Raw genomic sequence first — 24496 nt, forward strand, 5'->3', positions numbered from 1 at the left:
CATCTCTGCCTGCTGCCTGCGGGCCAGGGATTTCCCTGGGCCATCTCCCAGCCCAGCTCCCCCAGCCTCCGCTGACCTGCAGCCCTTCTGAGGTGTCCCCCCCACCCCAGGGAACCCCGAGCCCCTCCCTGGCTGGGACCCCACTCACACAGCAGGATAAGGGCGATGAGCAGCGCGATGAGGACGGAGATGCAGAAGATGAGCGCGAGCCGTCGCTGGCTCATGCAGGGAGCTCTGAACATGGAGGATCCTGGCAGCAAGGCACAGGCAGGGTCAGGGGGAGCAGCTGCCTCCCCAGGGTGCCTGGACCCTGCTGCCCACCAGCACGTGCCAGGAGCTTCCTGGCTCCCCATGCGCCCCACTGCCCAGAGCACCCACAACATGTGGGAGAGCAGGGCCACGCATCCCCCCATCCTGCCACCGCCACTGTCCTCTCCCATGCCCCTGGCACCCCTCACCCCCCCCCAGGGAAACACCAGCCTGTGGCCAAGGCTTGTGCCAGCAGCAGGCACAGGCACCCATCCCTGCATCCCTCCATCATCCCTCCCCACCCTGGGTGGGACCAGGGCCAGGGCAGCCAGAGACCACCCTTGGCACCATCCTCTTACGTGTGCTCTCACAGGTCGTGCAGGGGGCCGGGGCTGGGCTGCACTCTGGGCTGTAGGGCTTGAAACTAATGCCGAGGACACTTTCTCGAGGCTGCGGAGGTCGGGCACCGAAGATGTTGCTGCCTGTGGAGGCATGGAGGCTGGAAGGGACACTGCTGGGTGTTGCAGCGGTCTGTGAGCAGAGGAGACCATTACTGGCGATGCCCACCGGACAGTCCCTGCAGCTGCCACCCCTCTGTCCAGGCAACTGTGAAGGCAAAGGCAAAGCGGAGCCGAGCTCCCCAGCACGGTGCTGAGCTCCCCAGCACCGCCAGCCGTTGCCACTAGTGGCTAATCCTCTGCAGTACTGTAAACTACGCAGAGGTGCCACTGCGGTGCCTCTTTCTGTACCATCAAGCCCAAGCCATACGTCATCTGGGATGGCTGAAAACCTCTTTGTCACAGAGCTGTTCCCCCCTTAGGTGGCTGCTGGCCAAACTTCCCAAACTGATAGCTTTGCTCAGACCGATCAGCCGAGTATTTGGCAGCGGGTCAGTCATGCTGTGGCCCAGTTCCACAAGGCTAGTGCCCCAATTTATGCATCTATCCTTAATTAGCCATTTGAAAAATACAGTGCAATTTCCAGCTGTTATTTAGTAATACTTAATAATCAGTGTTTTCCAAGCCCTGAAACGTCCTGCACTCTGGAATGCTGCTCTGCAGTTGTGTCACTCCTGATCCATGAATTTGCAAAAGAGTATGTATTTGTTTCCTTTCCTCAAGATATACTCTTCCGAGCACTCCATCAGCTATAGAAGCAAGAACCCCTCATTTTCCCTCTGAGAGGACCTGTGTACAAAGCCCAAGATAAATGCCATTTTCTCTGCCGTTTGTAAGATCTCGGTTACATCTTTAGCAGTAAGAAACGGCTGTGTGCCTTACAGAAACTGCAAGGGCATCACGCACCAGCAGCACAGCAGTGACAGCCCAGCCTGGGCTTTGCTGCCGGCAGGTGCTCACTATGCTGCCTCGCTCCTCAGGCCAGCTGTCCCCCAGCGCCACGCAGCCACGACCGACTGTGTTCACACTGGGCTGTTCAAGGGAAGCCAGTTAAATTCAGACTGTCTGTCCCTGCAGACAGCGTCGCTGCTGCCCCTCAGAAGGGGCACCCAAGGGTGAAGCGGAGCCGCCAGCCTTTGGCAGCAGAGCGCAGGCAGCGTGGCACCCACACCCCAGCCCACCGCCCAGGGGGCTGCTTATCAGCTGGGGGGGTGCTCAGACGCACCCCTCTGGAAGCCTGTCTGATTTTGGGCCCTGCAGCCGTTAGAAATCACACTTCCCCATAACCACAAACCATCCCTTACCCAGAGCAGGCAGCACCTGGGCTGGTGCACGGCTCTGGAGCAGGCAGAGGGGATGGGGGTGGTGGGCAGCACAGGAGCCAGCGCCACCAGGTTGCCCGCTTCCAGCTGGATTTTCTTTATCCTCGTGTTTCCTGCAGGGAATTGGGAGCCCTAATGAACACATTGGGAGCCTGCTCAGGGTCATGCTTTGTAAATACAGCTGTGCCCTTTCTTGCAATGCGGTGGTGTAACTTCCTGGGCATTATCCCGTGAGTCACGCACCCTGGCGTGGCCACACGCTCCCGGCACAGGGTCTGCCTCAGCCCCAAGCCGAACATGGCAGGGGAGACCCCACCTCTTAACTGTGCCTTGGGAACCGCTCCCAGCCCAGGCGCACCAGCCGCAGAGCCGGCGGGCACAGCACCCCGGGCTCCTGGCGAGGCTGCCTGGCCACCCGCCCTGGCTAGCAGCGGGGTGTGCAGGGCTACCCCCCGGCACAGGCTGTCAGCCCCACCGGCACAGACCTCCTCCTGCCGCCCGCAGGGCCCTTGGCAGGCACCGTTAGCCTCTCCCGGCCATTGACAGCCAACGGCAACCCAGCGAGCAGCTCCCCAGCCTCCTGCACGCATGGGGAGGAGAGGCAGTTTCTGTTTCTCAGCATCACCCTCCCCTCCTCACCCCTTCCCCGGCAGGCAGCAGTAACAAGCCTGAATTTGCTCAGCCTGCAGCTGAAGGACGGTTCTCCCTATTCCTGAATTTCACAGCAGCTGCGTGGGCAAGCCCAGGACAGCCGTGCTGCGGGCTTGCCTTCTTGTGGGGCTCTCCCAAGGTGCTGGGGAGCCCAGGAGAGCCCCTCGGTGTGTTCTGCCAGGCTGGGTTGGCACAGCAGCCGGGAGGGCTATAGAGTGCCCTGGCAGTGTCCTTCCCTAATGAGCCTGAGCAGTCACACCGATGGGATTCAAGTTCTTGTGGCAAGTATTGCACGCCTGCTCCGTGAAACACCCCTGGGTACCCTCAGTGCCCGTTGTTAGAAAGCAGAGACTATCAGCAAGAGAGCCTGAGTTGCAGCAGGTCCCCCACCACTGCTTTGCAGAAACAAAGCAACACACCGGTGCCAGGAGCCCTTCCTAGGAAAATAATTTCTCCTCTCTATGTGTAAATGAGGTTTTTATAAATACCCGGACAGGATAATTTATGTTGGCATTTGTATGCTATCTCTGCATGTCTGATATTTCACATGCCTCATCCTGCAGCCAGCATAACTCTTCAGTCATCAGATCAGCAGAATTACAGTGCTGTTAAGGACAAACCTCTCCATTGTACTAGAAAACACAGCCCAGCTTCACCAGTAAGCTAGCGATGCTGGACACTAAAACATTCCCACCTCCAGTGTGCAGACACTGCAAATCAACACGTAAGTACACTATACGTTAAACTGCTCTTATTATTCCTTAGCAGGAAAGAAATAATGCCCTTTACACTCAGGTGAACAATTAGCTACTTATTTCCTTAAAAGTCTAAAGTTCAAGTATTATTTTTTTTTCAGGTCTATCACCAAAGCTAACAAAACTTTTACCACAGGCTCCCAGCAACCTGCATAACTGGTTGCTGTAGCATAAGCCACTGGAGCAGAGAACAAACAGCAGCGGCTTTATGAAGATATTTCTGTTAAGGAGCGTGCATTACCCTGGTGAGTGAGCTGCGACTTCTGCCCACAAAACCTTTACTCATCCTTTGCTGGCTTTTGAGTAAAAGTCAGACCCGGAGCCATGCCTATCTCACACACATGACTGTGGTTTGAGCCCTTTTTCTGACGTCCTCTCTGCGAATGTTCCACCAGCCATGAGAGCGTTAAGCGCTGCTGGGGGCTGAGGGATGAACGTCGTCAGGCTTGGGGACTGGAGCACAACCAGCTCCTCTCTGTGGCAGGGCTGGCTTTCAGATGAGCAGGGAGGAGGGATGCTGGGGACACCAGGGGAGCAGGGATGCTGGGGACACTGGGGGACTCCTGGCCAGCTCTGCCCACCTGATGCCTGGCCCAGGCTGCTTGGGGGATGAGTGGATGGTGCCTGTCTGCAACATAAGCCCTTTGCTAAACCTGTCACGAGTGTAAACAGCACCTCACTCCTGTGCTCTGCTCTGAGGCTTGGAGCGGAGCTGGGAGAAGCATTGAAGCCACCGGAGAAGCCCACCCCATTCGCATCATGAGCTTCCATGTGCACTGACCTCCAGCTTGACTCCCTGCCATGGAGGCAAGGCCACCAGATCCATGCCAGAAGAGGCCAGTCACCAGGGGAAAGGCAGTCAGGGCTGGTTTGATGCTCAGGATCCACGCGTGATGGGGAGGGAAGGCAGGGAAACCAGCCAGCAGTCACCCACAGTTTCGGAGTGGGAGGGAGAGAGGAAGCCAGGCAACACCTGGGGTGTTGCAACCAGACCCAGGGCCCAGCCGTGTCCCGGTGGAGCAGAAGGGCATGGCAGCTACCCAAAATTTGGAGCATCAAAAAGGGAGGGAGACAGCCTGGCTGAAATAAGCTGGAAGGAGCTGCCTAAATAGGCGATCATCTTTCCCAGGTGGGCTCAGCAGCCCGCCCCTCGCCATGGTTCTCTGCAGCTCACAGCCCATTGCCTGGAGCAGGGAACTGGCTCCTTCACCTGGCTGTGGAGTGCTGATTGTCCATGGCAGATTAGCTCAGCAAGCACACAACAGCGACATTGTCCTCCTGCTTACTGGGGATGAAACCCTCCCGAGCTCATGAAAGCCCCCCTTCCCTCCCAGTGATATCCATCCCACTCCAGTGCCGCAGCTGCGTGGTGCCTCCCTGGGAGGGGGCAGACCCCAGTCCTGGGGACAAACCGGGCAGGAACTGCGAGAGGATGCTGCCAAGACTCTGGTGCTGTAAAGGGGCAACACATGGGGAAGTGAAATCCCAAAGCACACAAGGGCCGTTTTGTGAGCACAGGGGACAAGCCGTGCTGATTGAGTCAGCCCAACCTGGCCAGCGACAGGTTGCCCTATGCCAGTGTGAGTAGCCCTTCAGGCAGAGATCAGAAAATGTTCCAGGGGGTGAGTAATCGCTGCTCACCCCATTCCATGGATGGACAAACCGAGGCAGGGAGAGATGAAGCGACTCTCCTGCAGTTGCAGTGCCGAGGGAGGCACCTGGGACTCCTAAATGGCCCATTTAATCCAAGCAACAAAGCCCAGGTGGCCCAGTGGGGATGCCCAATATTAGGTAATTGTCTCCATAGATGTGCATCCTAATTTCTGCCCTGCCCTCACCAAGATGCGGTGCTCCTGCCTGCTTTCAGGGCCACGCAGAGCTGGGATCACACTGCCATGCTGGGGGCAGGCTGCCTCTCCCTCAGGACCCTGCCAGGATCTGGCACAAGCCCACTCTGCCCCTGCTCTTGCCTGCCTCTGAGGCACCAGCATGCCAAGGGGCAGGAAGAGGATGGCTCTTACAGCTGGCCCTGCCTCCCCTGGGCCCCATCCACCCCGTCATTGCACGTTCCGGACGTCGCTGGCACAGCCGACAGCCCTTGGTGCGGTAATTACCCGCTGCCTCGCCTGGGCGGGCTGAGCCCAGTGCCCAGCCGAGGAGGGATGTTTTCCCCATGACAGGATGCTCAGCATGGCCCCGCGGCCGAGACTAAGCAGGCTCCAGTCAACCCAGCCTGAAAAGAGCACAGGGAAAACTGCCAGGAGAGCGGGCAAGAGCGAGCAGTGGGGGCCAAGGCCACCAGCGTGCTGCCACTGCTACCGACATGCTGCTGGGAGGTGCCAAGGGCTCAGGAGCATGCAGCTCCCATGGGTGCCAAGCCACACCGGCTCCCACCAGCAGCACCAGCCCTCCCCACCAGCTGGTTCCCCCCAGTTTGCAAATCTGTTCCAGCATGGAAAAACAGCGGTGCTGGGGGCCCCGGACACCTCCTCTGCCAGCACGGGGCTGATGTCGGGGATGCCGGCGGCAGTCCTCCTCCCTCCATGTGCCGAGGGGGAGCTGGAGGCAGCCAGCCCCACAGGCAGCTCACCCCAGGTCCTTCTCCCCACCGGCAGCAACAGGCTGCTGTGAAGGCAACACCCCAGAGAGCAGGAGGGAGAAACTGGGCCCTCCACCAAACCCCAAGGAAAACGGATCCGTACGGCCACAGAGCAACCCCCGATACTCCGGGCTGGAGCTGGGGGAGCTGCCCGTGCCTTACCGGAGAGGTTTTCCCGTCCATCGGCCGCTGCAGGGCTGGGCTGGGGTCACAGCTCCAGCACAGCCATCCTTTGCTGCGCAGCGAAGTGCAGAGCGAAGTCAGGTCCTTGGGGACAGGGCAGGGTCCTTGGGGACAGGGCAGAATCTGTTTGCCGAGCAGGCTTGTACGTCAGTGCCAGCGCCAGCACCAGGTGTTGGAGGAAAACCAGTCCGACCTGCTGCCCAGCTCCACCGCTGCCTGTTTCCCAACTGCTCCAGGCACAACGCGAAAAATACCTGCCTCTGCTGCCGGCTGCGCCAGCCAGCCGCTGGGGAACCAGGGCAGGGGCTATAGGAGCCTTGGCTGCTGCCAAAGGTCCAGGGGTCTAGGAGCAGGGGAGGTCTGGCCCTGGGCGAGAGCGGCATCCCAGGCACCAGGGGCTCCTCACTGCTCTCCTAGCTGCCTGCCCACCTAGGGTCCCCCTTCTCCGCTGTGTGTCTGCCACACACTCACTCACACATCTCCTGCACCTGCCGAGGCTGCATGCACCAGCTGATGGGAGAGGAGGGGATGCGCAGCCATGTCCAACCCCAGAAAAAGCCCTCTCCTGAGCCCCAGGTGACCGAGAAGTCCAGAATGCCCTGTTTTGAGGGGAAAAAAAAGCCATTTCCTTCTAGTTTCCCTAGAGGCTTTTTCACTCCCTTGCTAATGGAGCAATGCTTTCACATTGTGCAAGGAGAAAGCAGCAGTCTCCTACTTCCTCTGTGGACATGAGCTAGGGATGCTCTGCTTAACCAAGAACTCACATTGGACAGGAACAGGTAAAAATATTGAGATGAAAAGGTCCAGCTCCATCATGTGCTTCCTGATACCCAGACCCCAGACCCATGACCCTCAGTGCCACACACCCTGCTCACCCCAGCACTTGGCTGCCGGGGGAGTGGTTGCAGGGCAGATGAACGAGGCTGCACCACGATCTCTGCTCTGTACTGCACTGCAGAGAAGTGGGATGGTGTCCCAGAGGTGCAGCTGGTGCTTCATGTAGCCCAGGCTGCTCCTAGCTTCGGCCACGGTATGGATGAGCAGCTTCTGGGATAAGGGCTCACTGCAAGAAATGGCCCCTCCTGCCTGCCCGCAAGGGCTGGCACCAGGTGGTGCGAGGGCAGCGAGTGGCTTGGCAGGGAGGAGGGTAACCTTTCCGATGGCCCGGTCCTGGGAGGCTCTGTCTGGTGGCGTGGTGCCTCCTGGGAGCCCCATCCTGACACTCTGTTTTCCAGGCACATTTCTCCTGGCATTATTCATAGCATAAGTCCCTTATTCATCCGGCTCCCCACCCACACCTGCTCTTCAGAAGGGCAGGAGACAAGCAGGGATACCTAAGCTTGAAGAAAACTTTCTTCAAAGCCCCCTTGATTTCAAGGCTGAAAAGCTTGGGATGGATCCCGCTGTCCCCTCTACCCTGCCCCAGGGCTCCCCATCCCATCCCTACCCAGAAGGTTCCTGCCCTTCTCTCACGCACAGCCCGGGGCCAAACCCAGGCAGCCATACAGGAGTATCAAGGAGCTCAGAGAAGACTGACACCTGAGCCCATCCTCATCTTGGTGTTTGCTCCTCTTTTCTTCTAGCAAGTTCATTATCAAGCCTGTTGCCTGCCTCTCTCCGGTGAGCCCAGCCAGAGCCTTGCTGCCTCGGCAGGTCCCGCACGTGCACACAGGGCAAATGCTTCCCCAGAGGCGGCCACAAGCCAGGCTGCCTGCTCTGGGGATCCCCTCTGCCAGGGCAGGGTGCTTTCTGAGCCAGTGCTTTCTCTGCAGCACACTCCTCTTCAGTTTTCGCATGCAGGACTAACAGCATTGTGTTTGCTTTTTGCAGTTAACCCGGTGCCCCTGAGGGCTCTGCCTTGCTGGGGTGCAGGGGCAGAGGGAGGCAGGGACTGGCCCTGTGGCGAGCTCTGTCCCCGGACAGCCCTGAGCTGGCCTGGCCCGTGTGCCTGCACAAGCTGCCACATCCTTTTAAAAGGGGTTCTCAGAAAGTAGCTCCAGGCAACAGCTCCAGGAATTATTGCTCGCTGGTGTTTCTACAAAGCCACCTACAGAAAGCAAGTTGCAGAGCATTGTGCCTTTGAACTTGACACCAGCAACCTGATGTTAAAAGTCATCCGTGCACAACACCTCCTGGGTGAAATCCTCTCACTTTCTTGCTGGTAACTGCTGCACCCTCCCACCCTCTCAGCTAGCACACCAAGGTGCTAATGGCATGCACAGCCAGAGCCAGCACCACCAGCCTGGGAGAGCCTGACAGCTCCTCCGCTCTCTGCTCAGACCTCCAGGCATGAGGGAATTGGGAAGGGAAGAGGATAACTCTGCTCTTCCAGGCAAGGCACAGAACCAGCCCTCCAGCCTCAGCCTGAGCCCTGCACCACATAGTGCAGCATCACCGCCTGAGCCTGCCGTGCCAGGGCTGTGCGGCCCCTCTGCTGCCCTGGACAAATCTCCCTGAGGTCCACCAGGAATCCCAGCACCGCTCCAGCCTTGCCCGTGCCAAAACTGCCAGCACTGCTGAGGCTGCAGCACCCTCAGCCCCGGCTGCAGCACAGCAGCTCCAGGATGCGGGTGCCATGTGAGGGAGCAGCAGCCAGGCAGGTGGGAGGATGGAGCCCAGGACATGCTCTGCATCCTGCCTCGCAACAGGAGCAGCCCTTTGCCGAGTAGGTGCCCAGGGCTAGTGGCTGGTAGGAGGGTCCCGGTGGAAGCCAGGCACAGGGTCAGGCCTGGGGTGGCTGCAGCTCCCAGCCCTCGCTGTCCCTCAGAGGAGCTGCAGAGGTTCTGGGGAAAGACGTGCTGTGCGGTTCTGACTCGGGTGATTTCCAGCTTTGTAAAAACATGGCTTTTCCTATTCAAAGATTAGTCAATTAATTTGAAGATGAAAAGGAAACTTGGCAGGGTTCTCAAGGGCTGGTTTGACCCATGAACTCAACTTCTCCTGCTGACACTGAAAATGCAGGGCTACTCTTTTCTGTGATGCTTTGGTTTTAATGTGGTGTTTGGCTGGTCAGCAACACCTGATGCAAAGTTTGTCTGTGGTTATTGCTGCATCCCCTGCCTGTGCCGGGGCTGCAGGGGCTTGGGGGTGTCTCAGCGCAGCACATGGCCACAGGACAGGGCTGAGTGCTGGGCAGAGGATGCTGTGCCCACCTGCCCTGGGCTGGGGGACGGGTCTGCCCTCCTTTCCCTGCGAGTCAGTGGCTCCCTCCTCAGGGCCCCTGACAGCAGGGCTGGCAGAAGCAGAGGTAGCATGGAGACATGAATTCTGCAGCCTCAAGGATGCTAAGTGGTGTTTCACAGAGGATGAGGGGAAAGCACTGACAAGACAGGAATGCTGGGCAGCATTTGCACCATGAGATGCGGAATGGGCAGCATGAGGGGACACCACCGCCCTGCCCCAGCACCAGCTCCTCCAGTGGCACCTGGCAGTGCCCGCACCTGTGCAGCGACTCAGCTGCCACGATCTGAGCATTTAGCAGAGCTGTCATTTCTCCTCAGCCTGTTCCATTTTCCCCTAAATTGCCAGCCGTTTCTGCCAAGCCTCTGAACTGTCTCACCCAAAGGACCAGCCCTGTGGTGTCTTTTCCACAGAGCTCCCTCCTTCCTCATTTTTGGTCCCGTTGCTTTTGATTTTCACATCTTTACATAAAACACAAGCTGTGGCTTTGTGTGGGATGGGCTGTGCTTCATCTCAGGACTCCTAAACTCAGTGGCTGCCACATCTTACTCATAAGGTAATAGCAGAGTGACAGGACATCAGCTGGTCTCCTAAAGAAGGGAGAATAAAGCCAAGCCAGAGGGAAGCCAGGGAGGGGATCTGCTGCTGGAGCCATCCTCCCCTGCCCATCCCTATGGCTGTCAGCGAGGGAGAGCCTCTCTCTGCTGCTGGGTACCCAGCATCAACACCCCATGCCCGTATCCCCCATGGCCCTGGCAGAGCAGAGCTGAAGCCTGCCTGTCCCTAGGTGCCATGAGAGCCAGGCATGCCACTGTCCCCAAGGTCCTGCCTCCTGGCTCAGCAGCGCTGCTGGATGCTCCCCGCAGCTGACAGATTTGCTGGTGTTCTGGCAAGGCTGCGAGTTCAGGCTCTGGCAGGAAGGATGAGTCGGGGGACGGAATCTGTTCTGAATCTGTTCAGTCAGGGAAAAAAGCAGAAATCTACTACTTCAGGCATTTAAGGTGGCTCTTTAAGGAGCCACTCTGCCGTGGTAAAGGGACCCGAGGTCCTGCGCCTCTATGCCTGCCAAGCCAGGGACTGCTCTGAAGCTTTCTGAGGCTGTCCAGAGCACTTTTGGTTTCTCTTGTGCTTTTTATCTGTGTCTTTTCCATTAATTCCTGGTGGGAAATTCCTTTTCTTGAGACAAAGCACTCTCCATCACATGAGGGCCCCTGGGTTTGCACAGGCCCTAGGAAAACCCTCAAGCAAGCTCTGTTGTCATTCAGCCTGCCAAAAGGCAAAGCAGAGGACTTGCAGTCCGCTTGCTCAGTGGCAATTCAGGTCCTAGCACCTGAGGCCAGCATCACCAGACAGGCAGGACGTCAGCGTGGGGCCAGAGCCACATGCATCACAGCCATGCTGGGGCCCCAGGTCCAGCTGACAGAGCCCCCAGGACAGCTTACAGCCCCCTCCGCCGCACCCGACTTCAGAGCTTGCGATGCCACCCACACGCGTAGGATTTTGCAGGACACTTAATAGCGCAGAGGTTGTCAGTCCTAGAAATGGGGAAAGGCCAATTGCAGGCTGAAGAAGGAGAGTACGGGCTGAGCCCAAAGGAAGGGAAAGCAAGAACCCCCTCCTGTGGCACCAGGGCTCCCCAGGGCCGGCGATGACCTGGCTGGCTTTGGCAGGGCAGGACATCACCCAAGGGGACGATGCTGGGTGGGTGCTGTGCTCAGTAAAATCCCTGTGATAGGTCACTCTAGGTGCTAATGCTCACCCCGTGTGGTGCTTTTAACACCTCATTTGATAATGAAACAGCAAGGGCAGACACATGATTTACTCCTACTTGCCCTGTCTCAGCGGTGTACAGTTTTGTTGAGAAAAGCCCCCACAGCTTCTCCTTTAAGGCTGCTTGTAGGAAATGCCCAGCCTGGGCTGAGACATTAGCTGTGGGTGAGTGGGGGGACAGCAAAGAAAAGTGGAAGTCACCACACAGCTACTTTCGTCCCGCTGCGCTAACGCCTCCGAGACGTCACTGAGCCAGCCTCCAGGGGAAAAACAAGCGTTCGGCCGCCTGCCAGAGCAGAGCTCGGCATCCTGCTCACCCAGCCCCACGCCCGTGGAGGATGCTGAGCCAGCATGGCCCCCTCTGCCGCAGCCCTGGCACTATGCGTGGCACTGCTCCTCGCCTCGCAGACAGACGGTGAGTCTCGCTTGCCCACACCGCGCTGGGCTCCAGCTCCCCGCTCGCTGTGCCTGAGCCCCACGGCTCCCAGCAGGCTGCTCCGCTCCTCCGCCCCCGAGATCCCAGCACCGGGCTGGGGACCGGTTCGGGGGAAGGCAGGCAGGGCAGGCCGCGCACAGAGCTGCTGCTGTTGGGAGCTGCACCTTGGACACCTTCGCTTGGTCGGCGCTTAGGCTGGTGGTGCCCACCTGCTCCTGCCTGCTCAGAGCAGGATGGAGCCAGGGCTCCCTGCTCACTTTTTTTCACTGGTTAGGAGCCTAAAGACCCTGTAAGTCCTCAGGCATCAGCCTGGCTTGTCTCCACCAGTGTGTGAGCCATGGCGCCTTGTTTTGCAGTGAAATGCCCCAGTCGCTAGCGTGGTGCTCTGCTGACAGCCGTCGTCCCCAGGCAACGGCACAGCATGGCTTGGTGCTTGTCAGCTGCTGAGGAAACCAAGGCAGAAAGGGTGACAGATGTTATCGAGCGGTGCTTTGCTGCCAGGTGACAATACCGAAATTGAGGCAGAAGGTGTGAAAAAGTTTTTCTTCTAGATAGCAGATAAGCAAAACAAGAAAGCTGAATCCAAACAGAGCTGCTAGCAGATAGCAGGGGCAGGCAGGGATGGAAATACAGCAGGCTCCTTCCTTGGGCCCGAAAAGCACCGAGATCCTGTTGGCTGGGCTCTTTCCAGAAGAAAGAGGAAGGGAGAGGAATGAGCAAATGCTAAAATTGGAAGTTGGACAGGCCAGGCAAATCCTCATGCTTTTTGGGTGTGTGGGTGGTCACTGCTGAACACAGGGGGTCAAGCTCCAGGCAAGTCATGAAGGAGGTAATCACACGCCCGGCTCCTGTTGGCACTGGTGGGACCGGGTGCCGTGCAGCCTCGCCTAACGCTCACCTTCGGTCCTGCAGGTGAGAAGCTGGGGAGCCCCACACGCGTGCGCTTTGCTGCAGAGATAGCGCATCACTTGCTGCGGTGGGAGCCAGGACACAACAACCCCAGTGACATCCGCTATGAAGTGGAGCACAAAGTGTGAGTACAGTGATGGGGGTGCAAAGGGGTTCAGTCCCTGCCCCGGGGATCTGACACCAACAGCGGTGACAACCAAGTCCCTGGCATCTGCCCGCATCTCACCCCAGGTGCTTCTCCCTGCAGCTATGGCAGGAATTTCTCCTGGACAGCCGTCCCAGACTGCATGAAGATCTCAGGGCACTCCTGTGACCTCACGCGCTACACCCTGGATCCTGCCCTGCGCTACTACGCACGGGTCAGGGCTGTGTTGGGAAACCGCACGTCCCCGTGGCAAAGGACCAATGCTTTCTCCCCGCAAGAAGGTAGGTCGGGCGTCTGCCTCCACACTGCGGCTGGGGCAGGAGGCTTTGAGGGTGGCAGAGGTCAGGGTGCCAGACTGCTTGGGAGGAACTTTGGGACAGATGGGAGCAGGGATGTCTCTCTCTTCGTACCTCCCTGGAGGGCAGCTGGGCTGCAGGATGGGATGGGACAAACCCAGGGCAGGTGGCACCAGCTGTGAAGGAACAGTCGCAGCTCAGTCCAGCACTGCAAAGGCTCCTAGGGCTGCAAATAGGAGAAAATCCTAACGTGTTCTTCCATCTGACTTGTTTCCAGCCAGCCTGCGCCTGTCAGGCCAGAGCCTCTCTGTGAAGGGCAACACCATCTACGTGCAGCTGCAGCTGCTTCTCAAGGCAGGGAACCTCACCGTGAAATACGACGACATACAGAAGCACATGAAGCGATACCGGGTGTACGTCAGGAGGGCGCAGGACAATCGGACGGTGAGATGAGTTGTGGGTCCTGTGCTGTCCCTGTCTGTCACATGCAGTGCCACTCAAGTTGAAAAACAAGTGTAAAGCACGGTCTCGATCCTGAGCCTTCTCACTGCCACAACATCACAGGAAGATTTCTCTGTGTGTTTTATTGCAGTAGCTTCCCCAACTCTTGGTGGGATTTTGGGTTTAGCTGCTGCCAGCTGCATGGCTAAGGACCCTAGGGACTTTCCCCAGGGGACAGTGGAGGAGGAGGAGGGAGGAAAGCATGGGGCCCAGCATTCCCATGGGAGCCTGGGGCTCTCAGGTACCAGCCTGTGCTCTGCTCATTGCAGTACGAGTTGGTGGAGACCACCCCGGAGTTCAACATCAGCAACCTCTTCTGGGACATGGAGTACTGCATCAGCGTGGAGCCCGACGTGGCCAGCCGGCACACCCGCACCACACGCACCAACGAGCAGTGCGTCACCATCAGCAAGAGAGACAGTAAGTGGTGGTGGAGCCAGGGAAGGGAGGCTCTTGCAGGATGCAGACCCTCCTTAGCCTCCTGGCTCTGGGGGTCTGCACCAGGGCAGTGCTCTGTACCCCTGCTTGCAGGGGCTCTGTGCTATGTGTGCTGAGGACTCTGTCTTTCCCCCCTCACCTGGGCACGTCCTTTCTTGCAGGGAGTGCGGAGCTTCTCCTGAGCATCGTCAGCTCCTCCTTCATCACCCTGTTGCTCTTGGGTCTCCTGGGGGCTCTACTGGTGTGCACCTACATAAAGAAACCCATGAGGCCACCGTCCGTCCTGGTAAGGCAGCTGGGCACACAGCACCCTTTGTGCCTGGCATGAGCTTGGGTAGCTGCTGGGAGAGGCAGACAACAAGCAGGGATGAAGCACAGCTCACTCCCCTCTTTTCTTTCCCTCCCAGAAATCTTTCATAAAGCAGAGCTCGCGGTGGGTGGAACAGGATTCCTCATCCTCTGGCAGCCCGGACACAGACCCTGTGCAGCAGCTATTCCTGTGCCAGAAGGAGCCCCAGCAGGACAGTGGCCCCGATAGCAGCACTGGCAGAGCCCAGTTGCCCCTGGAGAATGGCTGGAGGCTTCCAGCGTGGCCCGAGGATCGGATGCGCCTGCTGGGGCTGAGGTCCATGGGGAGTGGAGACAGCAGCTACACCAGCACCGACAGCGGCATTTGCCTGCATGCCTCCTCCTTCGAACTGAGCTGCTCCTCAGGCCCCGAGCCCCAGGGCTACAAGCAGCAGCTGCCCACAGCTGACGACAGCGGCGTGGGCTTAGAGAGCACCTGCCCTGGCCCCACGTGCCCCTCCGGCAGCGGGATTGCCAGTGCCAGGGAGGCCAGGGAGCTCAGCCTCTCCCCTGCCGCCAGCCAGGACAGCCAGCAAGACGTGGAGTTCCTTGGATACCTGCAGCGGTCCACGGGCACAGTGGAGCCACAGCAGGACCCAGCCAAGTGGGTGCCCTTCTCCAGCTGTGCAGGACCCCCACAGGGCCCAGGCAGTGCTGACATTGTGTTGGATGTAGAGTGCTCCGAGCTGGCTGTAGCCAAAGGATATTTGAAGCAGTCCACCGCCGGGATTCCTCGCAGCCACGTGCAGGACCTTGCTCCACGGGGGCCCCCTCAGGAGCCCACTGCCTGGGACTTTTCCAGCCAGGCGGGGCCCCAAGTCCCCACTCTGCTAAGCTATGGGGATCCAGGTGCTCCCTTAGTCTCCAAAGCCAGCCCTGAGCTCCTGAAAGCTCCCTTTGACCCAAGCATCATCAACACCGACCTCCTGGGGACGCTACCCCTCATCTCCAGCCTCAGCACCAACCAGTGGCTCACGCTGCAGATGAATCCCCTGAGCCTGCTCAACGGGGACAGCAAGGACAGCCGCCTGTGAGCTGACCCCGTGCTGGGCAGTGGGTGCCTGCCAGCCTGCCGTGCTGACCCAACTACCTCTTCTAGCCACTGCCCACAGGGAGCAGCTCCTCCGATAAGCTACCACCACCCTCTGAATGTTAATGCATCAAACTGAGCGGTGCCCTGTCCGAGACTCACCCAAGAAGCACCAGTTTAGCTCCTTCAGGGGCTGCTTTGGCCCTGGCACCACTGTGGCCAGCCCCCAGTGCGCCCTGCACCTTCCTCCAGCCAGTCCCCAGCATAAAACTGATGAGACACAGGGATGGGCTGTGCTGGAGGGGCTTGTCCCCACCTCCTCCAACCACCAAGCCCAAGGATACACACCAGGATGTTTCCAAAGGGCAATCCTGCCTTGCCTGTCCTCCCCAGCAATGCAGCACAGGGCACACAGCCCCTGGGTTTGGGGCCAGTGCCAGTGCTGTGCTTTGCCTCCCTGTTTCCCCATTCCACAGGCGACAGACCACGCTCCTCCAGCTGACATCAGGCTCCTCCAGCTGACGCCACGTAAACCTTTCACAACAGATACCAGAAGTGAAGAGCAGCCTGACGTCAGCCATCCTGCTGCTGGGAGCATGGAGCTCCCACCCTGGCTGGCCTCACTCAGAGGGAGCGAGGGACTTTCCTGACCCTACAGACACCCTTCAGCATCCTCTGGCAGAGAGCCAGAGCACTGGCTAGCTCTGGCAGGGTGCAGGATGCATGCAGCAACTGCCATATGAGCCCAGCACGAGCCAGGGTAGCCCTACTCACACTATGGTCCACGTTTTGCCACTATTGCATACAGACATTATTTATTCTATTTAATTTGTAATTACAGAAAGGATGTTAATTTGTAAATACAGAAAGGATGTGGTGTTATTTGGTCTGTTCATCTGTACATCCTCCTCCAAGGTCAAGCCGTGCTTTCCGTTTTCAGATACGGACTTTTCCTTGCAGCAAAGGGCAATGTGCCTTTGCCTCATACAGGGAAGAGCATTCCCACATTACAACTGGAAAAAAAGAACAAAGCCAGCCCACTGAGAGTTTCACACTCATCTGAGGATCAGGGTGTTTGTCCCAGGCAGGTGTTGCGTCGTGGATGCAGGCACTGGAGGAGCTGCAGGGAAAAGGAGCTGGGCAGCTTAGGGTGATTTCACAGGGGCGCACTGGGCATGGAGCACATCCCGCACCAGTGAGGGACAGGAGCAGCTCCAGGGCAGAGCGGAACAAGTTGAAACTGGAGGGCAGGGGGATAGTTTCTGTCAGAATGGAAATAGGCATGAGATGGGAGCAACTTACCGTGGGCTACATTTCACTGCTGCCAGGTCACTTGGAGTTTTTCCAAGAGTCACTTAGTTTCCAAGAACCTTCACGGTGGGATAGTCCCATTAAAACTGCTATTGGAAACCCAGCTCGGGGAAGTACTGTTTTTCAGGTGAAAACAAGAATCGCTGCAGTCAGGAGAAAGGTTGTTGACGCATTGCTACATTTCCGTGTTACACCTGACGTTACACTACTTGCGCTGAAGATACTTGCAATGAACATACTTGCATCTCATGGAGGGCCTGGCTGCTGGCCATGGTGGGTGCCCCGCTGCAGTGACACCACCGATGCCGTCCATGCGCGTCCTCCTGCCCTTCCATTTCCACCAGCTCTTCTACCTCAGGGTATTTTGGGAGTTGGTGGTTGTTTTTGTTTTTTTTTTTGCTTTCTTTTTTTCAACTTCCTCTGGAAAATGGAGTCACCAAAATTAAGCGTAACTTTTTTTTTTTTTCTTTTCAATGCTCATGACGTCAAGCTGTGTGGCCGGATCCCGTGCAGTGCTGGGTGCTGCCGGTTCCTGCTCACTGTGGAAAGCTCCAGCCGGCAGCATCCAGCGGCAGCACCCAAGGCTGACAGAGGCAGCGTTTCCCTCCCCCTTCATGAGCAGCCAGGCTTCTCCTTTCAACGAAACCCAGATGAGTTTGCCAGAAAACCACAGACCACACGCTTTGGCTTTGGTAGCTGAGAGTATGTACAGTCCCTCCGACTCTATGGAAATCCCAGATGCTCATATTTTCCTGAATTAAGTCACAGCCTAACACACAGAGGACATTCAGCTCCCACTCCTCTTGCAAGTGGCTCTCCTCTTCCTGCTCCTCTTCGCAGCGGGGAACACTGCACCCCCAGCAAGGGGCTGCACCCTGCAAACACCTGTCCTCCCCCAGCACCAGCCTATGCAGAGGTTTCCAACATTTCCAACAACAAGGCAACGGAGCCCCCAGCACTGCACAAACCCTGCATGGAGCAGGGGGGGGGGGGGGGGGGGGGGGGGCACAGGGAAGGAGAAGCCGGGAGGCTTGTGGCCAGCCCCCAGCCCCCTTGCAAGCTGGGGTGCAGACTGGAGCTTTCCACTCCATCCTCACCGGTTTCCCCATACAGAGTCATGTGGTCTCCAGAGTCTCTTTTTGTTTTCCTTCTGAGAAAACAGTTTGCAAAGAAACAGTCCCAAAGCCCCATGCCTGGTCTGCCCCCACTTAGTGTGTGTGCGTGGGTCCCTCCCCAAGGGCCACAGCAATTTTGTCAGGGCTGGTCTCGTGCTTCAGGCACTTCCACAGCCACTTGCTTTGCCGAGGTTGAAGGTGGCTGGCATGAGAAAGCCATGACAAAGACCACAGGGGCTTTCTGAGATGTTTCCTTACACTATCGGTGTGAAGGACAAATTTCCACATTGGTCCAGATACTCGACTGAGAAGGGAAGTCTGAGAAGCAGTCTCATTTCCTTATGGCGTTTTCCCCTATTGCACAAAACCAGCCATCCAGTTCTGTGGCTCCCCACACTCCCACTGCCCTGCTCACCAGCAGCCTGGCCCAAGGTCTCCTGGGCATGCAGCTGGCTGGTGGCAAGGGCTGGGGTGTCTCTGAGCCCTGGGGAAGGTGGCTTTTCTCTCCAGGGTTCATGCTGAGGAAGCCTGGGATAAGGCAGAACCCTCTTCCTCCATCCCAAGCAAGGGGAGGCTGCACCAGCACAGGGATGGCAGCTGGCCTCAGGCACCCTCCAGTGATGCCCATGGCCGGGGATGGGGGGGGGGGGGGGAGATGGGGAGCAGCAAGAGAAATGCAGCTGCAGGGAGCAGATGGAGAAGCTCTTCAAAAACTGAAACCTCCTTGTTACAGTTTCGGTAGAAATCCAGCCTATGTAGCAGCTGGTTTTTTAAAGAAGCAAGAACAGAGGACTTCCCCCCTAGCTGATTTTGGTTGCTCTTTCTGTTGCTGCTGGAAGGGGGATGTAAGGCAGAAAGGGGAAGCGGTGCAGGGGGCACGTGGGCTCCAGCCCCAGCCCTGAGCTGCCTTCGCCCCAGCTGCATGCCCAGCCCCAGGCTGAGGATCGTGGGGAAGGAAATGGAAACCAAAACCTGCATGGGGGGAACAAAACCAGAGCCCAGGGAAAGCCCCTGATGCCCCACCGACTTTTGCAGGAAAAGCCTTAGGACTATCCCAGGGAAAGCTGCAATGACCAGGGGCTACAAAGAGGCATGGAGCCTCCGGGGCACAGCACCCTCACCCAGCACCTGGACTCCCCGCAGAGGCACCCAGTGCTACAGCCACCCCACACACCAGCTGCTCCTGGGCATTGCGGGGCACCTGCATGGGTTGTCCTGGGGGAGGTACACAGCCGGGGATCCCCTCACCCACCACCAGGCAGGGACAAGCAGGGTGATGTCCTACCTGCACACCAGCCTGGCTCCTGCCTCAAGGCCCCCTGTTGCGGAAAGGCACATAGCTGCTCCCAGCCCCGCTCAGCGAGCCGCTGATGCTGAACGGTGGCACCAGCTCCACCGACCCCAGCCCACTGCAGGGAAGGCATAAGTGTCAGTGAGCTGCCTGCCCCCCTCCCCCAGCCCCCCTCAGGGCACCTGTCCTAGGGAGGCAGCACCTGCAAACAGCAGAGCTCAGCGGATTTGGGACTGGCAAAGGTTGGCGACACCTCAGTGCTGTGTGAGGGGAGCACCCAGCCCACCCCAGGCCCCTCACTCACCGGGTGTGGTAGAGGTTGAAGACGAAGTCAGGCCCTGGGGGGGTATGAAGGAGCAGTGTCAGAGCCACACAGTGCCACGGACTCACCTTTGCTTTGCTACAGTGACGTGGCAATGAGCAGGACAGCCAGCGGGACAGCCAGCCGCACCAGGGCATCACTGTGCATCCCCCTCCTCGGCCTCCGCATGCCCCCAGCTTGCCCCGAAGCCACTGTGCACGCAGGTTTCCCCAGCCCAGGGGGACCAGCAAGTGGCAGGCGTGCTTCCCACATCCTGAGCACTGCAGCCCTTTTCTTTTGAGCCCTCCCTGCTGCTGCCTGTCCCCAGCTCTGCCCCTACTCACGGTGCCAGCACTGGCTCCTCTTGTACCACCGGACCAAGGTGTAGCCAAAAAGCACCAGGATCAGCAAGGCCAGCCCGACACCCAAGACAATCCCGAGCACGTTGATGGGCTCTTGCTCTGTAAAGCAGAGGGAGAAGGGGCTCTACCAACACACACCTCCAGGAGACTGGGGTTCGGATCAGCTCCTGGGAGGGACAGGACAGCTGTGGGGGTGGGATACGTCCCTCTAGCCTGTGCTGTCCCTATGGCATGGAGGGACTGCGCTCCATGATGCTGTTGAGCACCGTGGCATGGAGATTTTTGCTAACCCCAAAGCCCCACGCTGGAGACTGATCTTGGTCGCGCAGCCACCACCTCTGCTGTCCCCAGGTGAGCTGGCAGGCGAGATGGTGGCCTGGGAAAGGAACCCAGAAGGGAGTGTGGGCAACTTGCTGCCCCTCAGCCTAAACACTAGGGGAATGGGTGTAAACAGGAGCCCCCATTCCCTGTAAACAGGATCCCCCGCTATTCCCACTCCTGGCCTTGCTGGGAGCTCTCCCAGACCCCAAGCAGCTTTTGGCCATGCCCAGGGCCCATCACATTGTGCTGGGGTTGGGCAACTGCCCACCCCGATGATGCCTGTATCCCCACTCCTGGTCCCATGCACACTCTTCTGGGCTGAATCACCTTTCCTCAGCTGCACAGGGAGCTGCTGGCCACCAGCAGGGTTTAAACATGCCATTTGGCTATAATTTTGGCAGCAAAAGCGCAGGCAGAGCAGGGAGGTAGCAGAACAGTGCTGGGACTGAGGAGACACTTGCTGTTCCCTCCCACAGCTGGGGTGTCCTGCAGCTCTGATGCACCTTGCCCTGGCAGCACTGAGCAAAGAGCCAGAAGAGCAGCAAGGTGCCACAGCTCTGTGCCAGTGGCCATACCCTGGTTTGTCCCACAGCCATCCCTGCGCAGCCGTGCAGACCCATTTCTGGACAGGCAGTTCCCTCTAGAGGATGCATTTGTCAGGGCGAGCAAACTCCTGCTGCCAGCGCAGGGATGGGATGGGATGATGATGGGGCCATGCAGGACCCCTGTGGGAGCTCTGCACCCCCTCCATCCCTCCCACCCCCACCACAGGACCTGGCAAAGCCCAACACCAGTGAACGTTCCTGGCATTGCCAAGGGAACACCAAGGTGCCCAGACATAGCACAGCCAGTTCCTCTGCTGACAACAGGTTGCATGCTGCACAGAGAAAGTCTTGTGCAATGTACAGCACCAGGCTGCTGTCACACCTCTCTCCAGCTGTGACCAGCTCCTGCTCTCCCAAGCCCCTGCACAAACGCCATCCTGGACCCTTCTCTTCTGTCACAGCAGGCTCCAGCATGAGCCTGTCTCACTGGCAGCACAGACTCTCACACATCCACACTGCTCCACACCACCCTCCTGACCAGTAAGCTACCCAGTCGGTCCCAGTGCAGCCCATTAGCAAAACATGGGGCAGGGAATGGTGGTGGGCACAGCTCTGGGGGCTGCTGTGCCAGGGTTTGGCCACTGCCCCGGAGTGTGGGCAGCCCCACAGCACTCCCCTGCTCATACGGGGGGCTGGGGGCGATCACCTGACACAGAGACGGGGTGCTGTGCCTTGCAGCGTCAGGAGTGAGGCGGCAGCGGAAAAGGATGACCTAACAGCAGCTAAATTTAGACAGATGCCAGCGGAATGAGAACATTTCCCCTGTGGTCACAGTGTTTACATAGTGAGCAAGGTCTCAGGTCATCCTGCAACCCACAGCACTTGCTCTACCTGATGGTATCTGGCCAACACCCGGGGAGCCGCAGAGCATCGTGCCACCAGCTCCCAAGCTGCACAGCAGATGAGCAGGACCAGCCTGCCCTTCCCTTCTGCTGGGCCCATGCGGCCAGGATACATGCACAGCCAATGCACCCTGCCTCTGCTGGGCCAGGGGCGAGCTGGGAGCCCTGGGATCCCAGGCTCCGGCACCGGCTGGTGTGGGTGAGGTCAGGGAGTCTGCTGCAGGAGTGACTCATGCAGCAGGAGCTGCGGGACAGGAGCGTGGTGCAATAGCATCCCTGAATCAGCCGGCTGCCGAAACTGCCCTCTCCCCACGCCTACCACTGGTGGGATGACGATGGCTGCATGCCCAGCCCCTGGCCCGTGCGGTGCGTGGGAGGCGCAGGCATCCTCACATCCCAGCGAGATGCCTCCAAGCAGCACTGCTCGAAGAACCACACCAGCAGTCAAGCCCCAAGCCCCAGGGCTGCAGACGGCAAAGGCGAAAGGGAAGGTTACCAAGCCATTGCCCGTGCCATAAAACAGCCCCACCTCTGCTCCGTAAGGGGAGAAAAAGGCCACCTACTCACCTGCCCGGGGGTCCATCTCCCAGCACCATGCCACAGGAGCTGCTCAGGGCTCAGCCAGGCTGGGAGCTGCTGTAGCAGAGCCCCTGTGAGTGTTGGAGCCTGGCACGTCCTGCCCGTCCCCTCCTCTCCCGGTGACACAGCCACCTCACCGTCTGTGCTGCTGCGAGGCTGGGCACCGCTCCTGGCCCACCGGTTCAACTGGTTCCCAGGGGAGAAAGCAGAGGTGCTCCAGCAGACATCACTCCTCACGCGACGGACAGTGCCCCAGCCTGGGACGGCTGTGCCCAGCCCAGCATCTCAGCCTGCTTGGGGTGGGCATGAAGCCTGCCCATGCAGGCAGCTCTGCCCTCCTGCTGCTGGCAGGGACAGACAGCTTGGCAGAGGCTGAACTGGTAACACTGGGAGCCCGAGGGGCAGGGATGCCCTGGACAACAGGGGTGTCCAGTCCTGGCAAGGTGCTGGAGTGGCTGTGTCCTCCAACACAAAGCAAAGAGCAAAGAGCAGCAGCCAGGAGGGGAGCAGGGTCCCACACAGATGGGGGCTTGGGCATCTGGGGACGCCTGCAAAGGTTATGGCCCTGTGCAGTGTGAGAGCATCTGCAGAGAGGGTAGGACCCCAGGGTGACAGGGCACCCCCAACCAGCTGCCCCCAGTCACAGACACCTCCTGGTGTGATGCACTTACGGCTGTATGTGATCATCTTCTCAAAGCCCTGAGCCACAGGGTTAGGCAGCAATCACTGCCTGCGTGCCGAAAGAGGGGGAAACAGTCTCCCGTGGCTGCAGGTAGAAGGTAACAAGCAGAGATAACATTAACAGCTTGGAAACTGGGCAGCCAGGGGCAAAATCCCTCCCCGCCTGGCACGCTTTGTCAGGCACAGCCTCTGACAATGCAAGTGGCACAGGGTGGTCAGGGCAGAGGCCAAGACCCCGAGCAGCCCTCCCCGGGAGCCAGCATTTCAGCATCAAGACCCAGGGGTGATGCCTGGGTTCCATGGGGATGCTGGCGGGGGAGCAGAGGCAGCGGGATGCAGAGGGGATGATGCACATGGCAGACCCCGAGCTGCTGGCAGTGCCCAGCTCGGACAGAGAGGCTGGGACTGCTCCTCACCCGGCAGCAGAATGGGACATGGTGTGTGCCCATGCAACTCAGGGATGCTGGTGGCTGTGCAGAGCCGTGGGACAGACCTGCCTGACCTCTGCCTGACCCCAGACGGAACCAGGGAGCCCGGAAACCTGCATCATGCCAGGACTCTGCCTGCAAGAGGCCAGAGAAGGGTGACAGGCTGGAAACACAGCCGCACTCCAGGAAGCAAACCCCTGAAGGCATAAAGAGCTGTGACATAACATCTGCAAACCTCAACTGCTTCCTCAAAGCCTTCCCTTAACCTCAAAGGAGGAAGAGCAGCTCCTCACTGTGCCACCTTCCACTCTGCGGGTGCTGCCGGGCGGCCCTCCCTTCCATGACAGGGGGCCAGGCCATGGGGTGTGCGGGGCTGGCACTGGGGTGTGCTGCGAAGACTGCCCATGCCTTGAGGGGGGTCTCTGTGGCACGGCACAAGGCTGCAGCTGTGCAGGTGGTGCTGGATGCATGAGACTGAGTTTGCCCCGAAGCCTGATCCCTGCTGGCCGGGCAGCACCCATCTCTTGAGCTGCTTTTACTCTTAAGCCGCAGGTTGTTCCCTGTCAAGGGACAGGCATGCCCAGACTGGACAGGAGAGCTCGCTCCACCATGCTGCAGTTCACGCTGCATTGGGTGCATTCGCCTGTGCTGCCCCAGCCGGGACCCACTGTGGCATGCAAGCTCTGAGCCCAGCTCCCTGCTGTGGCACGCAGCCCCTCACACCAGTTTGCAAGCTGAAAGCTCCCGCTGTAGAGCAGGGCAACCTCCTGTACAAAGCATGTGGCTGACCCTGCTGGCTGCCACTGCCCATTCTCCATCCCATAATCTCTAGGAATTGCATGGACCATATGGGCAGGAGCTGAGATCGCAGTCTGCTGATCCTCCTGGGGGCTAGATCCTCACGAGTGAGCATGGGGAAAGTGTCCCTTACCTGCAGAGCCACATGCAGATGTCAGGATCCCTGGTCCAGGCAGAGTCCCAGGGGGGATAACAGGATCCCTGCTGCGGCAGGGGCGAGCTGGCACAGGTGCCTGGCCGAGGAGCTGCAGGTCCGGGATGCTCCACAGCCTCCCCACTGGTACAGTGCACACGCCTGGCAGCAGCAGCTCACCCCGTCCGTTGGGAAAGCTTGATTACAAAAGGAGGAGACAGTAATTAGCTGCTCAGCAAATCCTGCACACCCACCGCTTCCAGCATGAGTCTGCCAAGGCCAGGCTTGCCAGCCAGGGGGCCGACTGCAGCCTCCATGACCCCAGCCCCCTCCCTGCACCGGCCTTTGCCCAGCCAGAGCAAGTAGCTCCTGCACACCTAAGCCTAAATGCCCATCCTGCCCAGTGCTGCCAGCGGCAGGCTAAAGCAAGCCGCTCTTCATCCCAGAGTGATCGTTCCTGGACATGCAACCCAGCTTTGCATCAGACGTGCACAGCGCCGGGAGCAGCCTCAGCACCTG

General features: G+C 58.9%; 2 protein-coding genes across 3 annotated transcripts in view; one reads left to right on the forward strand and one right to left on the reverse strand.

Moving 5' to 3' along the window:
* TMPRSS13 (transmembrane serine protease 13) overlaps positions 1–24024 on the reverse strand; it is a 35539-nt gene extending 11515 nt beyond the window's left edge. Inside the window, exons 1-6 of one of the 2 annotated variants that reach the window (XM_080366712.1) lie at positions 23978–24024; positions 22609–22703; positions 21926–22123; positions 19573–19689; positions 19232–19265; positions 149–780 (exon numbers count right to left, since the gene is read on the reverse strand). In XM_080366712.1, the coding sequence (XP_080222838.1) occupies positions 149–780; positions 19232–19265; positions 19573–19689; positions 21926–21941 (799 nt within the window). In that variant the 5' untranslated portion in view covers positions 21942–22123; positions 22609–22703; positions 23978–24024. Of the gene's footprint in view, positions 1–148; positions 781–6136; positions 11166–19231; positions 19266–19572; positions 19690–21925; positions 22124–22608; positions 22704–23977 lie in introns of those variants that run through there. The other variant, XM_080366713.1, reaches the window with a different exon arrangement.
* On the forward strand, positions 11371–16095 carry IL10RA (interleukin 10 receptor subunit alpha). The gene is made up of 7 exons (XM_080366714.1): positions 11371–11522; positions 12456–12576; positions 12700–12878; positions 13171–13337; positions 13664–13814; positions 13994–14118; positions 14240–16095. Exons 1-7 carry the CDS (start codon positions 11459–11461, stop codon positions 15212–15214), a joined length of 1782 nt encoding a protein of 593 aa, XP_080222840.1. The 5' UTR covers positions 11371–11458; the 3' UTR covers positions 15215–16095.
* Positions 24025–24496: the final 472 nt, after the last annotated feature.

Source organism: Falco punctatus (assembly GCF_963210335.1).
Source record: "Falco punctatus genome assembly, chromosome: 16".
Classification (NCBI taxonomy): Eukaryota; Metazoa; Chordata; class Aves; order Falconiformes; family Falconidae; genus Falco; species Falco punctatus.

Coding starts and splice junctions, on each gene's coding strand:
- IL10RA (XM_080366714.1), top strand. CDS start 11,459: ATGGCCCCCTCTGCCGCAGCCCTGGCACTATGCGTGGCACTGCTCCTC. Junction 11,523..12,455: donor CCTCGCCTCGCAGACAGACG/GTGAGTCTCGCT, acceptor TCGGTCCTGCAG/GTGAGAAGCTGGGGAGCCCC. Junction 13,815..13,993: donor CACCATCAGCAAGAGAGACA/GTAAGTGGTGGT, acceptor CCTTTCTTGCAG/GGAGTGCGGAGCTTCTCCTG.